This window comes from Salvia hispanica, chromosome 1, assembly GCF_029641045.1.
Source record: "Salvia hispanica isolate PSC_SH4W2 chromosome 1, Shi_PSC_v1, whole genome shotgun sequence".
Lineage (NCBI taxonomy): Eukaryota > Viridiplantae > Streptophyta > Magnoliopsida > Lamiales > Lamiaceae > Salvia > Salvia hispanica.
Genome location: NC_142692.1, coordinates 42153656 through 42169739, shown reverse-complemented (window position 1 = coordinate 42169739; position 16084 = coordinate 42153656). Strand labels below are relative to the sequence as shown.

At 37.2% G+C, this 16084-nt stretch overlaps 2 protein-coding genes and 2 pseudogenes across 5 annotated transcripts; 2 read left to right on the top strand and 2 right to left on the bottom strand.

Annotated features, from left to right (window-relative positions):
- The first annotated feature begins 700 nt into the window (after positions 1–700).
- Positions 701–2734, top strand: LOC148933855 (uncharacterized; annotated as a pseudogene).
- A 3909-nt stretch (positions 2735–6643) lies between these two features.
- On the top strand, positions 6644–8163 carry LOC148933854 (uncharacterized). The gene is made up of 5 exons (XM_089063233.1): positions 6644–6796; positions 6872–7055; positions 7133–7339; positions 7570–7761; positions 7862–8163. The coding sequence occupies exons 1-5, from the start codon at positions 6714–6716 to the stop codon at positions 7991–7993; spliced, it is 798 nt and encodes a 265-aa protein (XP_088919359.1). The 5' UTR covers positions 6644–6713; the 3' UTR covers positions 7994–8163.
- A 906-nt stretch (positions 8164–9069) lies between these two features.
- On the bottom strand, positions 9070–11198 carry LOC148933853 (HMG1/2-like protein). The gene is made up of 8 exons (XM_089063234.1): positions 11045–11198; positions 10897–10952; positions 10080–10169; positions 9906–9963; positions 9777–9821; positions 9570–9650; positions 9398–9475; positions 9070–9293 (listed from the first exon to the last, which is right to left on the bottom strand). The coding sequence occupies exons 2-8, from the start codon at positions 10941–10943 to the stop codon at positions 9276–9278; spliced, it is 417 nt and encodes a 138-aa protein (XP_088919360.1). The 5' UTR covers positions 10944–10952; positions 11045–11198; the 3' UTR covers positions 9070–9275.
- A 616-nt stretch (positions 11199–11814) lies between these two features.
- Positions 11815–14523, bottom strand: LOC148933852 (F-box/kelch-repeat protein At5g42350 pseudogene; annotated as a pseudogene). 3 transcript variants are annotated; one of them, XR_016134500.1, is made up of 2 exons: positions 14382–14523; positions 11815–13780 (listed from the first exon to the last, which is right to left on the bottom strand). The product of XR_016134500.1 is annotated as an F-box/kelch-repeat protein At5g42350 pseudogene, transcript variant X3 (transcript). The 3 variants fall into 3 exon arrangements; XR_016134490.1 differs by lacking the exon at positions 14382–14523 and adding an exon at positions 14222–14375; XR_016134489.1 differs by lacking the exon at positions 14382–14523 and adding an exon at positions 14230–14375.
- Positions 14524–16084: the final 1561 nt, after the last annotated feature.

The following is a 16084-nucleotide window of genomic DNA, read 5'->3' as shown; positions in this document are numbered from 1 at the left end:
ATACCAACATAATAGAGAAGTAGATATAAACACGCCTAATAATAGACGAAATATGCTCAAATTCATACAAAACCACCCTCTAAAATCATGTAAAATCCAAGTATGTCAGCTATAGAAGTGCATCTGGGAGCAAGAATGAGATGAGTGCATCTGTTAGCAAGAATGGAATGATAAAGCCTTTTCAAGTGCTTCAGTCACTAAATGTGTGTTTGATGGGGCAGTTGAGGGCATGACAGAGGGACCTGGTGAGTGCATGGGAGTGGGAGCTACTGGTGAGGGCATGGTAGATGGTGGGGGCACGGGAGAGGGAGCTACTGAGGGAGTTGTTGTTGCCATGGGAGATGGTGAAGGATTTAATGGTAGTGATGAGGATGTGAATTATATACCATCATCTGAAGATGAAGAAACTAATGATGAGATGGATGCTGAGGAGTTAGTGTCTGAGGATGAAGAATATATACAATGCAGGAAGAAACTCAAAGAGAAAAATGTGTTTATTATAACTGATGACATGTTTCTGGGATTAGTTGATGGAGGTCAGAAAAGTGATTATGTCTCAGAGTATGAAAACTCTAAAGAGGATGCCATATACTCAGACTCTACAGATTATGAAGATGAAACTAGAAGAACTAAGGGAAGACATGCTAAGGTAATGTATGATCCCAGGTGTGATCACAAGCAGTTGGTATTATCTGTGGGCATGAGCTTTGTTGATGGTTTTCAAGCTAGAGATGCAATCACAGATAATGCAGTGGAAAATGGATGGGAGATTCATTTCAAGAGAGCAAACCAGAAATAGTTTGAAGCAGCCTGTATAAAGCCTTGTGAATGGTGGTGTTCTGGTAGTGTGATTTCTAAAAATGGTGTTGTGGCGATAAAAAGATTGGAAGGTGTTCACACGTGTCCTAGAGCCATAAGGAATAAGATTGTGACCTCTAATTGGATTGCTAGGAAATATTTACATGTGTTTAGGCTTAATCCATCAATGAGTTGCAAAGATTTGGGTAGAGACTTAATGCAAAGGTATGCTTTTGATGCTACAAAGTGGAGGTTGTACCATGCTAAGAGGAATTGATTTGTTGGTGGGCACTGTTGAAGATCATTATGCAAAATTAAGGAGCTATACATTGGAGTTGAGTAAATCTAACAAAGATGGCAGATTTGAACTGCATGTGGAGGTAGGTGTTGTGTTTAGAGCAATGTATATTGGGTTCAGTGGTTTAAGAAGGGGTTTCATGGAGGGATGTAGGAAAGTAATTGGGTTAGATGGTGCCTTTTTGAAGACATACTTAGGAGGGATCTTACTGTCAGCAGTAGGAACTAATGGTAATAATCAGATGTACCCTATAGCATGGATTGTGGTTGATTCTGAAAATGAGGTGTGTTGGAGTTGGTTCATAAAAATTCTGGTTGAGGATTTAAACTTAGGAGAAGGAGTGGGAATTACAGTCATTAGTGACCAGCAAAAGGTATATTGTTCATTCTGGACATGCATTTATGTACTAATTGCCATATAACAACAATATTAATTTCTGAATGCAGGGACTGGAGAATGCAGTGCAAGAGCATATTCCACTGGCAGAGCATAGAAACTGTGCAAGACATATTTATGCAAATTGGAAGAAGACTCACAAAGGCCCAGCATTGAAGCAACTTTTCTGGAAGCTGGTCAGAAGCACATATATGGAGGAGTATGATGCTTCATGTAAAGAGCTAGAGATAGAAGATGGGCAGGCATATGCTGATTTGATGGACAAGAACCCCAGTAGATTCTGTAAGGCCTTTCTCAGTCCAATTCAATGCTCTGATGCAATTCTAAACAATGTATGTGAATGTTTCAACGCATATATTCTTGAGGCAAGGAGTAAACATATTATAGATATGCTTGAGGATATTAGAACTGCATTGATGGAGAGGTTGTACAGGAAGAATGTAGGCATTGAGAGTGCTGAGAAGAGTTCTAACATATGTCCAAAAGTGAGGAAAAAAATTGATAATATGATTTATGAGAGTAGAAACTGCACTACTCTTCCTTCAGTAGGTGGGATATTTGAGGTCAAACACTTTCAGGATAGGTTTGTTGTTAATCCTTCTCTGAGGCAATGCGGTTGTAGAAAGTGGGAGTTGACTGGAATCCCTTGTGTGCATGGATGTGTTGTTATTAACTTTCTCAAGCATAATGTAGATGAGTATGTGCATGAGTACTTTTCAGTGAGTAAGTACAAGTTAGCTTATGGGTATGGGCTGCCAGCTTTGAATGGAGAGAAACTATGGCCGCCTGCAGAAGGCTATCCTGTTGTTCCACCACCTATCAAAAAGATGCCAAGTAGGCCTAAAAAGGTCAGGAGGAGGGATCCATATGAAAAGGATCCATTGAAACCCAACAGGCTTAGGAAAATATGTGTGATGACTTGTCAGAATTGTTTGCAAGAAGGCCACAACTCTAGGACTTGCAAAAATGATGTCGTTGAATTGCCAGCTAAACCACCGGTAAGTAACTGTCAATACAAATGTATTTTGATAAGTAAGTCTTGTGAAATGACAACTCAACTTTCAGGGAAAAAATGAGAGACCTCGCAAGACACCACTGCAGTCAATGGAACCAATTGGCACCACTGCTGTTCCAGGGAGAGGCAGAGGTCGAGGTGGAAGAGGTGGAGGTCGTGCTGGAGGCCGTAGAAACCCCGGGGGAATTGGAGTTATTCCTACCCAAGAAAGTCACACCGGCGTTTGAGAAACTGACTAGTGCTTTTGGATTGAAGAACTCATGATGTGGAAGTGAAAACATTTGTATCAGTTGAACAATGTGTATTTTGTCTGTGTTGATTCGAATTCAAACACTTTTAGATATTCTCCAGGTGAAGGTTGTGTATTCAAACACTGTTATTCTAGTGTTGTACTGATAGATCTGTTTTTTTCAAATGCTTTGTTGGTAATCTACTTTGCACTAATTGATGTTTTGACCTTTTTTAGTGATTTGTTACTGATATGTGATGATCTAGATGTCACTGAATGTCATGTTACATTTGTAGGTGATTTGCTAGCATTATCCCTATGAAGAGGTGTTACATCTTGTTGAAAGTCTGCAGTTGGTACTAATTGCATTCATATCACAAAAAATATGAGATGGAACTACACAAAAAACACAACTCCATATGTCAAATACAAAGTAGTTGCCATAGTCTATTACAAACTAAACACTGGATAATCTAGATAACTAGCCAAAGGACAACACATAAAAATGCAATAGCCAATTTCAAATTCCTATTTGTACGATGCAGATTGTCGACAACACATTGGAGTGCTGCAATTTCATCATTTTTTTCACAGATTTCGTCTTGAAGTATATCCAGCATAGCAACTCTCCTATGTAAGGACTCTTCCATTCTATCATTCTCCATCTTCAATTTTTGGACATAGTTATCTTGATTCGGTGTCAAAGACGGATCAATCCAGCGGAAAAATTTGCAATCATCATTCTTCCATACTTGGCAACGATAGAAACGTCATCCAGGATTCGCCTCCGTCTTGGATGTCACAACATCCGCTTCAAGACCGTGGTTACAAACCACTGCTTCAGGCCTTGGCCAAGTCCTCGAGCTAGAATTCGACGATGTGGACATCCTAAATCAACAAGCACAACATAATCCATTATCTTACTACATACATCCAGTAAGCACAAAAATCTGGCCATCATCTTGCTGCTTAATTCCAAGAAGCACAAACAAGAAGCACAACACAAAAATACTCTATTATCTTGCTTCTGAAATACAGTTCAAAAATCAATAAAGACACAAAATTGAAACAAAAATCAAATTCAATCCATACGACCCTAAAAACAAAACTGTAATTGTCACTCAATTTCGCAAATCGCCCTCTCAATTCTCCAATTCGTACAATGAATTCATGTAGACGGAATTCAAAGCGGAATACTTAACAATGAACCGAATATTACCTGTAAATCGCTGCGAATTCTATTGATATACCGAATCACCAAGTGAGGGATACGAATTGAGAACCCTAAATAAGCTAGGGTGCTTTCGATTTGGGATTGGGGGTTCTTTCGATTTGGGATTTGGGATTGAATTTGGGTATATACATTAATTTCGTTTTATTTATGAAAAACGATGTCGTTTTGTTTGTGTGAAACGACGTCGTTTCACATCATTCCGCCGATTGCCACGTCATATTTCAGGCGCGCCTCGTCAGCATTTATTTTACCGGAAAACACCTGGGTCGGGTCATATGGGAAAATGGCAATGCCCGATTAATTTCATGATATTACACGAACCTTTCAAAGGTCATGGGAAAAACCGGAATCTGATGAAAGTTTATGATTTTAGAAGCAGTTATCCCTAAAATTTATGAGTTACAAAAAATCATATCATGAGATTCAAGATTTAGACCGTGAATTTGTTCAACAAGTGATGAATTATATTATCACATTCCTATCAAATGAACGTAACAAAAATAAATAAATAATTCCCTCTGACGCTATCACTTGTAAGAGAATCAATCATACTTCGGATTCCTCGACAGCTTGAATACAACAAAGTTTTCGCTTTTATATTTTTACAAAGTTTTCGCTTTCATATTTTTTTTTATTTAACATGTATTATGTGTTAATTGTTAATTCGGGATTCAAACAACAATCAAATGGTTAGATATCAAATTGAACTAATTATATAAATTTTTTGATTTAATCTTTTTTATTAGAAAATGAAGATTAAAGTGTATCTACAAAATGAACATATAAAAGTCGTTTGTATATCCAAATTCACAAGGCAACATCCAAAATTTTCACTAATTAAAAGGCTGTTCCGATTAATTACAAAAGCTATTGCAGCCCTAATTACTTTTTAATCACTATAATAAGTAGCTGCAAAACTTAGGCAATTAAGATCAAATGCAATAATTAAATCTATTTTGCCTACCTATCATATCTTTTTCCCCAAATTGATGGCAACAAGTAGGTAAATACAATAAGTGCTACAGCTATACACCAAAATTTTAATTGTGTACAGACGGTGCAAATAACAAAACCATTTATTGTTGCATTCATTTTTAGGTCAAAATTTGAGGAAAAACTCTTTTTAAAATGTAGCCATGTAGGATTGGACCTCAACTTAAATACTTATCATCTTAATTCTCAAATTATATTTGCTTAAAAGAAATTATTATGCTAAAAGTTAAATTTAAGTACTTTTATGTATGAAGGTAAAAGAACAACGTTGTTTTACATATCATTTTGAAAGAATGAAAATTGCAAAGTCCAGTTCTACACCAAACACAAATCCACTTTTTAGTTTTTCAATGGAATAACACCAAATATGATGTTTATTACAAAATTTTTATGAGGCAAATACTTAAAAATGGTATAAATGATTGGAGTAAAACTACTTTTTAGTGTGAAATACATATACTGAAAAATAAGTTTGAGTTGGGCGTGAACGGTTGGAGGTGACCTTATATATACTTGACCCAAAATTTAATTTTTAATATTAGTATTCTTTGATTTGTTTCCTTCATATTTATTGTCGCGAGTTTAGTAGCCAAAAGATTCAATGTCAATTGTCAAATTTTTCCTAATAAATTAATTATTTAGACACGATTATGGCAATTAGTCGTGATGTTTGTTTCGGCAATTTGGTTCTCGTTATGTGACTGATCAAATCGAGTAATTAAGAACTCATTTAATATGTAACCTAATCTCACATTTATCTAGCAAAGAAAATTATGTCACACAAATGCCATCCAGTTTAATTTTATTGATTGTACATGGGAGTTTGGCAATGGATATAATTGCACTTGATTGATTAAATTATGATGTAAGAAAAATATTCGAGTTTTTCCCCCCTTAACTTGTTGGCACCATAAAACTTGCAATCTAGACTGTATTATACATGAATTTAGGATAACATAATGATAGTCGATATTTAATGCATTTCCATCCAAAAGTAATCAAAATTTATTTGCCAATTCTAGTTCTATTAATACCCCCAACCAAGAAGATATAATATATTGTTCCTTTCAAGCCAACCCACATCAATTGAAAAAAAAGCAAGACCTTATCAATCAGTTATTTCATATTAAACTAAATTTTCAACCTATTTGAATATAGTTGGTAGGAGCCATTCTTGTAAACATCAATCCCCTCTAAAGTCTAAAGTTACATGGAAACTTACTCGGTTCAGACTAATATCAATATTTATTATCGAAATATGACTACAATAATAGAATTGTGACATGACGTATCAGGAGATGACCTAATATATTTCCTCCTAAAAATTTTTTTGATATGTGAATGTTAATATTTTTTTTATTTTTTACAAATATTTATCGAAAAACAATAGATACCTACCGATTGAAAATTTTGGAATGCAACTAGTACTAATTTGAAAGACTCGTGATAAAAATCGGTAGGATTAATAAATAGTTTCAAAGATAAAACTGATAAGTTTCGAAATTTGAAATAGAATTAATAATATAATGAAAGATTGGGATAAATTACATTAACTCAACTAATAAAACCTAAAGTGTATAATGGAGCTTAGAGAGGTGTAATCAATTTAAAGTACTCCATCCCTAAAATAGTTAGGAAGCTACACAAGAGAAAGAAAAAAAAAAAGGATTTAAAGAGACCCAACGTGTGAATCTTCTCTGTTTCATTTCACACAAAGAGAGGAAAGATTGTAGAATAGTTGAAGAGTAAAATGTGCATTGCTGTATTTATGTGGCAAACACACGGTGTCTACCCTTTCCTCCTCCTCCTCAACAGGGATGAATACCACAATAGGTAAGTTTTCCATGCACACTCCTTCTCCCTCTGACCCTCTCCTCCAATTCTTGATTACTTTTAATCCATTTATAGGGCTACCACCCCGGTCGGGTGGTGGGATGGTGGAGAGATCATCGGAGGCAGAGATGAGGTTGGCGGGGGCACATGGCTGGCCTCCTCCAAGCAAGGGAGGGTTGCGTTCCTCACCAATGTCTTGGAGGTCGATGTCCGCCCCGAGGCCAGGACTAGGGGAGACCTCGTCATCCGTTTCTTAAATGTATTTTGACAGTCTGACATAAGTGTTGTTTTTTAATTTGATGTTATATGTAATATTTGGGGTTTTTGGTGGGGCAGAGTAACAAGAGTCCCAAGGCGTTTGCGGAGGAGTTGTCGAAGGAGGCTAATGAGTACAATGGGTTTAACCTCATTGTGGCTGATCTGGTCACCAAATCCATGCTGTATGTCTCCAATAGGCCTAAAGAGGCCCCTTTCTCCATTCAACCGGTTCCTCCGGGCATCCACGTCCTCTCCAATGCCATGCTCGACTCCCCATGGCCTAAGGTCTGACGTGTCAACCTCTGTCTCTCCTTCTTTACTTTTTCTTCACTACCACACATCATCAATGGAGCCCTATCGAATTATTTTTTTCTGCATACACGCTCATCTGACAAGTCAATATCCACTAGACTGCACATGTACCTTTACATGCGGATACTCATGGATTTTGACACGTCAGATGGTCTCTCATAAGACTCTGGCATTTCTTGAACCAACGTGTTTTTCATCCTCAGGCGGAGCGGTTGGAGATGAGCTTCAAGGTGCAAGTTGACCGATACGGGGAGGGCGAGATCCCGGTGAAGGAGCTGGTGGAGAAGCTGATGAGGGACACTGAGAAAGCCGACGAAAACAAGCTTCCAAACATATGCCCGCGCGATTGGGAGCACAATTTGAGCTCCATTTTTGTTGAAGTAGACACTCCACTGGTAAATTATGTGACTCAATAATTGCTGATAGTTTTTATTTCTGTTTTTTTTTTTTTTTTGTCTTAATTGAGTTTTTGGGATTGTTTTAATTGGTTTGTAGGGGAAATATGGGACTAGAAGCACTGCTGCATTGACTGTGAGAGCGAGTGGAGAAGCCAGCTTTTATGAGATATATTTGGAAGGGAAAGAATGGAAGCAGCACACATTAACTTACTATATTCAGAAACTGTGATAAACTCCACAGAATTCAACAATTGTAATGTTAGTTTGAGCTTTATTTTTATGATTATAGCATGATTTATTTTCTAATGTCTTGGAGCGAAATTGTAGTGGTGAAATAACGAGCTCTCGACATAGGTCATTTGTACTTCCCTCAGAAATGAAATTTCTTCTTTTTCTCTAGCCTAAAAGTTCGAATTACACTTCTCGTCTCTGGTAGATATATTCATTTATATTACAATGAATAAGTAGATGATAATCTTAATTAGTTCAAGTACATAAAGAGCTTTATAGTACATATGTAAACCATTTTCTTTGTAGGTAATTTTATTGGGTAATAAAAATAACTATCAATATGGTTTTTGGCACTGCTTACTTTAACATAAATTTCATAGACAAAGTACAGTACTACAACCCACCTAAGGGCACAGTTGTCCTATCAATAAAGTAAGGTAAGTAGTGCCATAATTTACTAGGCCAATTAATACATAATAGTACTAATATTTATTTTGATCACCGAAATAGGATTAAAATATTAGGGTCTTGCAAAAATGATGCATCATGTAGTACGAGTTAACCTCAGCTTAATACATGTTGGTTTTATTTTTCTGTTTTATCCATTTAGTTTTATTCTAAATAATGTAGTAGTAATACATTTGATTGCATAAGAGGATATTTGATGCACAACAGATTGGCAAAAGGTTCAATCAAACAAGAAAAGTTACTCTACTCCTAAATAAGATAAGTTATTTGTACTTTGCATCATGGCAAAAACATGCATGGTGCCAAAAAACAGTAGATATCTTTGATAATTTGTATCATTTGAAGAACAAATTTTACTCAATTCGTATCTCGTCGAAAAATAGGAATGAAGAAATCTGAAGTCTGAACTACATAAATAGAAATACACAATCATGTATCTTATCAATATTTTAAAATAAACACCCGTAATGGAGCTTGATTAAGAAAAGGAAAGGGAAAGGTTTAATCATATCAAGAGATGTTGCTATAATCACTTTGTGATCATACAATCTTCACTGGGATGCAGTTTTCACAATCAAGCAAGATAACACGACGAAGCAAAATATATAAGGACAACTGAGCAATCTAAGCTTCTCATTAAGATCTACCATAATAAGCATACATAGTCTCAAAAGTTAGCGATTGTAATACCATGATATTAACTACTCATTCATGTCATCATATAAAACAGCCACCTAACCATATCGAGAAAAACATCCCACGTACATTAGTAATCTCAATGTCAGTCTTGTCACAGTATTCGCCATCCCAGTTCAATCATCATCTTCCTCCTACACGAAATTCAACAAGAGAAATAATCAGCATGATACAACAAAGGAAAAGTTTCAAGGATTGATTACTAAACTGAATACTGTTCGTTATATATACAACGAACCTCGCCACCACTGCCTTCCTCATCTTCATCATTTACTTCTGACTTAGACTTGTCAGAATCATCATCAGCACCTCCAGCCTATTCAAATGTTCAGAAGATACTTCAATTAGACAATGGAATAGACATTGGCATATAGGCAAATAGTAACAATCAAACTGTAACAGTCGATTACCAATTTTTTGTTGTAGGCTTCCATGTTTCGTTCATAAGTTTCTTTGCGCTTCTCTGCTTCTGCCACATAAGGGGCCTTTTCCTGTTTCACATGTATCGTTTCATTAGAATATCATAAATTCACAATATCAAAACTAAGTTCAAACATCATATGACGGGAGAATTGAAAACATTGTCCATCAGACAGCAAGCATATAAATATACTTACCCCCACAGTCAATGACTTCCACTTATCACCACCAGCTTTGCCAACCTAAACACGTTGCATTAACTGTATAAGAAACCGCATGATCTAAACAAGAACATAAACACAACAGTAAAAGGAAGAGTTACTCACAGCAGCAACGGATTTGTTGCTAGGGTGTTTTTCTTTGTATTGCTTCCTAAAATCTTCCCTGTAATCAACAGATAAGACCACATAACAGAGTCTCTTAATATCAATAGATAAATTCAAAACTAGAGCAATTACTAAAAATATTGAACATAGTGGACAAGGGTAGGGTTTAAATACATGAAAACAAAGAAAGCACTTGGAGGCCTTTTTGGCTTGTTTGGGTCCTTTGCAGCTTTCTTCTCCTTCTTTGTCATCTTCACACCAAGCCTAACATCATAATCATAACATTATCACTGCTCTGACAAACAACACAGGGACATTATACAAACTAAGACAAACTTCTAAAGAAAAAAGGCAACCAATCAGCAGCATTCCAAGTGAAGAAACTAAGCAACATCTAGTCGTTACAAACACCTAAACATGTACAATGCGGTAGCACACAAATCCTGATAACTACGTCAATTGCTAAATTACAATACAGGAATTGGCTTGTTGTGTAAAAGCCTAACGCATAATTAAGATCTACATTTTAAGATAAACACATGTATATTGTTAACAATAACACAGAACACAAAACTAAAATGACAAAACAGATTATGAAGCTAGCAAATCAAAGTCTAGCTCATTCCAAGTGTCCTTGATAGTAGTATTAAACAAAATTAACCATACAATGGCGATACCAGCACTGATCTCGGACTTGATCTCAGATCCATTAAGAGCTGTTTATTTTTTATAGCACGACTATTCACACCGTGGACAATAAAATTCAAGCAAAGTTACCGATAAATTCAATGAAACTCATCCGAATCTAAGTACTGACAATTTGACGCAATCACAAACAATATCAGTTTCAATAGTAGATCTCATACTAAATACTCACCAAAAAAGCTAAAACTATCAACACGCAGTATACTCTATCGCCTAAACTCACGAAATCCGAAGCTATGCTTACGAAACGAGAGGAATTTGAAGAAAAAAGTAATAATAGGCTTACTTGCTCTCAGACTTCTTCGAAACAGCTCTCGTTTTTCCTCCTTTCATGACGATGCACTGCAACCAAAACATAAACGAAGTTAGAAACAAAATCGGAAAAACGAAAAAAAAAAAAGGCGAAAAACGGAATCGCGGAGGCACAAACTAACCTGAGAAAGCAGCGAGCTAGGGCTAGGGCTAGGGCTTTACTTGGAAGAGAGAGTGGAGGCCGAGAGGGAAACAAGGGTGTTGGATTTAGAGAAAAAAAGAAGATTGTGTAGATATTATAAGGGGAGGGGTGAAGTGTAATATGGGATATTTTTCATCGCTCAAATAATTTGATTTTTTTATGAGGTTTGGGCGGGATGACGAATTTTTCGCCACGTCAGCGTCTTGGGCTTTAATTTGGGCCGACCGCTCTCATTTATTTGCCAACAATATTTAAAATTCTACTACTAGTAATTATCAGAATAATAAATGTGGAGATATGTAGATAGAAGAATTCAATTCCAACGGGATGGAATTCGAGAATATTTGAAAAAAAATCAAATGAAAATATCCTTATGAAAATTTTAGGTAATGTGATTTCCTAATCTAGTACAAGAGCAATTACTTATTGTGTAATGCTTAATTATTAGTACTACCCAATTTTCCGTTTAAATTATAATTACAAATTCGATTTTAATATTTCAATTAAGAGAATATGTAGTAACGCAAGGGTTGATTCAGGTCAGGGACTTTAATGCAGGACGGAGCAGGCCCAACGTTAAGTGTGTGGCGTTTCTTTTGGGCACGGGCGATCGAGAGCTGTGAGTTTGACTGATTCCATCGAAGCTCATCAGATGAATATGAGGGCAGCTTCTTCAAAACTTCTTCCCACACATGGGCCTCGAGCTCGCCCAGCATGGGCCAGCTCGGCAGCGATGAAATAAACATAAAATTCTGCTAAAAAACCTTGTATATGTATATGCCAGAAATGGATTCACAGCTCAATGGAGCATATCATACAACATATTCAAGAAAAACTAACATGCTTTGATTGATCTACCAAATCCAGAAAAGGAATAAATCAGATTGAAAACAAACAATGGATTTCTTCTAATCTTCACTCACAGGCGCAGCACTGTCATAGATTTCGTCGTGCACGACAACGCATCCAAGTCGTGCGCAATATGATTTCTGGAAATATGGTTCCATCCCGATCCAGAATCGGACCCATCAAATACAGTCACAAAGTCAATCACCTGTCCGAAAATCTTGAACATCTCGAGACCAAAGACAACTTCCTCGTCAGCAACAAACGCAGCATTCCAGTCCATCGGTGCATCAGGGTGTGCAGACACCTCGTCCCATTTCAAATGCACGAGATCGAGCTCCCAGAGCTTCCTCACTGCCTTATTCCTCCGGCCAATCTGTCCGTCTCCCTCACACCATGACACGGAGAGCATCAGCAGACGGCCCTTGCAGGAGACCAGCTTTGGAAGGTACTCGTGCACGCGGGGCAGGCTCGAGGTAATTTGGATACTGGTCCAGTATCCCCTTTCTACGTCGTATCCAGCTAGCTTGTCGCTATCCGAGTAAACGTAGAAGACCGCGTTGCACACAACACCGGAACAAGCCACACCGAAATCTAGAGGCATTCGCTGAATATCCGTCCACTTATTCGATATAGGGTCGTAAATCTCGCCAGAATCAAGAGCTTCGTCCCAAGATCCGAGGCCTCCGACTGCAATCATCACAAACTTCCTACTACCGCCTTTGCTGGAAGAGCTCTCGTGTTTTTGCCTGGTCGACCTGCACGGCTTGATGGTATCAAACAACGAGACTTCGTTCTCATCAAGGGAGTGCCTGGATTGTTGTCGTCTAACTGAGAGCCTGTGAGGATCCTCGTAGACATCCATCGTGCCACCTACTTTCGAGCGATGGAAACGCTTCTCTGCTCGACTCTGTTGGTTTCTAGAGAGGAAATAATCTTGGTTCACCTCCGAAACTCCTAAAACGGGAGATGATCTGGCGTGCTTCATAGCTGCAGCTTTACGCCACGACTTTGTCAACGGGCTGAACACTAGAACCCCCTTGTGAGTCTTGAACGAGCTCCGGTCCACCCTCCCCAAGTTAGTCAAGCTAGAGCAACCCCCGACCACGTAGACGTCCTCGCGGATGCCAGCTACCGAAAAGAAAAACCTCCCCTTGAGAATCTGCGAATCTAACTTGTGCCATTGTTTCTGAGAGACGTCCAACGCATGTATTTCACCGGAACAATAGCCATTGTTCACGAGTCCAAAAAGAAACAACCACGAGCTCTGAAACAAGCCATCTCGCCTGATCTGCATGAACCGGGGCGATGCAGTCAAGTTCCTCCATTTCTTGCACACGAGACGAGCATTCACAATACCAACCAATGGGAGCCTGACCAAGCACATCTCTAGAATCTCATCAGGAAGGCGTGCGTTCATGCTATTACTTTGCTCGACCACGCTACATTTCAACAGCCTTCTGTTGTTGTTCCTCCTGAAAAATCTCTCCATTCCAATCGAAAAGCAATCAACCGAGGCATTATCCTTCCCTGACATCGTGCCTTTCCCATCCTCACTTGCACTCGACCTCCTTCTACTCCCCGGATCCTCTGATTCCTCGTCCATGTCAGCACTCACTCTGCAACCCCCTCCTCTTCCGTAGAGCGAAAGACAGCTCAACGAAACACCACTCGCCTCATCTTCCTCCGAACCTTCGTTCTTCTCGCTCTTTCTTTTCAACTTCTGGCTCATGCTTCTTGCAAGACGATGTGGAACACTCTTAGACTCGATCTCATGGCTAATGACTTCTCCTCCCGTTAATCTCGGAGATGCCATTTCATGTCCCTAGTTTCGCAACTACTACACGAACAAGCTACACAGCTGAAGCATCTATCATAACAGAGAAGAGATACATTAGCAACTCATCACTATATGAAAATGCAGAATTCTAAATTCAAACGAAGCTCAAACAATATACTCAAACATCAATTAAGGCCATTTTCAAGATTCAATTCACCCACAGCTCCAAACCCCCCTAAAAATAGACTATCAATCATAGATCACAGAGAATTTCAAAAAAGCTCAAGAAATCAAACTAACAGATTCACAACCACTAAAACCCTAATTGAAAAAAAAAAACCAATCAAATCCCAAAATTCCCAATCAAGAATGTCGATACCCTTAGAAATCCAAGAATTCAAGCACCCAACCACCAAAAACTAACTCTAAATTGACTCCATAAAAAGACTAGGGGCAAACCCATCAGATCCAATTAGCATAAAAGCTCAATTAAATTGTAATAAATAAAAAGAAAAAGCTCAAATCTTCAACCTTCATACCATATTAAACTCAAATCATTCATGGTGTGAACATGGGGGAAATCATCATGCGTGTGTTTGCTTTTCTTGCCTTTATGAGGTTGGGAACAGTATACATACACACAAGCTTATATGTATATAGGCATCGTTAAAGCGAAGACGACACGACCAACCTGATAAAAATTGAAAACTTGCAAAAGCGACAGCTCTCTTTCTTTAGTTGAGCCCTCTTTCTGCTTTTGATTTTTGTGATTATATTTGCTGATTTTGTTCTTTTCTTTACTTTTTTTTAGAGAGAGTCCCACAATATGCTTCTGTTCATTAGTCACTTCAAACACCCTTTCATCCTACCTTTTTTCTCTAATCCATTTTTATTTTGATTTTTTACTCCTTTGTTTTCAGTTGCTGCAGTTTTTGAAAAATTAGTTTATGCTTTCAATTTTGAATTATTAAGAGGAGCCTTGTGCATGTCTTTATTCATTTCTCCAAAAAAATCAAGTTTGCTCGCTTTATCAAAACATCTCCCTATGTTTACAATAGTTATTTTTTTTGCATTTGAATATGATTTCAAGGCTTTCACGGAAAAAGAATTCTTTTTTTTGGGCTGGCTAAATGTATCGAAATACCACACTTTTCGTACTGAAAAAATACCAAAAATATCGAATTTTTGGTATGCCGCACTTTTCAGTACGGTATGATACCTTACCGATATATTAAGGTATGGCAAAGGTATGAATGTTGCATATACCGCGGTATATACCGTAATTTTGTGGTATTTACCGTTAATAATTCTAAATATTTAATATATTTATTATTTATAATATTTTATATACCGCAAATTTACGGTATATACCCTAAACTTGCGGTATACCGCAGCACGATATAATATACCGAAATGTCGGTAAGGTAAAGGTTTTCATATTTTGATATACTGACTTTTCGATATACCGAAAAAATTGGTACGGTACGGTATCGTGTTTTCTCATACCGTACTTTTCGGTACGGTATATCGTACCGTGCCAACCCTATCTATGAATGAGAACTTTTTTTTTCTTCTTGAAATGGGAACCACGTTCATCCAATTGTCGTATTTCAAACACGTTAAATGAAATTATGTGTTTGAACTTGACATAAGCTCATCTCAAAAATCAACAATCAATCTATTTTCGATCCAAGTTGGACTCCATTATCGGTGATCCCCACCTCCACTCACCAAGTAGGGCTTCAAGTTGAAAATGTTGTTGCTTCGCCTCATAACCATGCTGGTGTGGCTCACCTTATGTGTGACATCCCTAATCTGAAACATGCATCAGTTTGCATATTGACATATTTTTATTTATCTTTATATATTTATATTATTAGTTGTATAATAAATATTATATATATGATATTTATATATGTTACATATATATTATAAAGGTATAAGGTGTTCATGGGAGTATATATAACATCCCTGATCTAAAATAAATTTGTATATTAAAATATTTTATTGTTATTGACATGGTAGACGTATTCATCTAGTTATTAATTATAAGAATAATAGAATATATAAACCATACATTGTATATTTGAGTAAGCAATTTAAGTTATAATAGTGGAATGATAACATAGGTGGAGGAGGTGAGGGGCTTAAGCCCTTCCTAAACTTTTTATTTTAATAAATTTCTACTATAAAATTTTTCAAAATTTTACAAAACTGTTTAATGGGAAAGAGATTTAGTGGAAAGGAGGGGCTGAAAGATAAAATTACAGAAAATGCTTAATTTCTTAGAACAATGGCCGTCGCATAGAATTTGGATGAGGAAGAAGATGAAATAAATAAAACCTCTTAAAACTTAAATGAATATAATAATAACAGTTGAAAACGTCAATCCCT

Bases quoted from the DNA above. Each gene is read 5' to 3' on its own strand.
- LOC148933853 (XM_089063234.1), bottom strand. From the start codon at position 10,943: ATGAAAGGAGGAAAAACGAGAGCTGTTTCGAAGAAGTCTGAGAGCAA. The intron at 9,964-10,079 runs GTATTTAAACCC...TGTTGATTACAG, and splicing joins AGTGCTTTCTTTGTTTTCAT to GGAAGATTTTAGGAAGCAAT. The intron at 9,651-9,776 runs GTAAGTATATTT...CATGTGAAACAG, and splicing joins GGAAGTCATTGACTGTGGGG to GAAAAGGCCCCTTATGTGGC.
- LOC148933854 (XM_089063233.1), top strand. From the start codon at position 6,714: ATGTGCATTGCTGTATTTATGTGGCAAACACACGGTGTCTACCCTTTC. The intron at 6,797-6,871 runs GTAAGTTTTCCA...ATCCATTTATAG, and splicing joins AGGGATGAATACCACAATAG to GGCTACCACCCCGGTCGGGT. The intron at 7,056-7,132 runs GTATTTTGACAG...TTGGTGGGGCAG, and splicing joins TCGTCATCCGTTTCTTAAAT to AGTAACAAGAGTCCCAAGGC.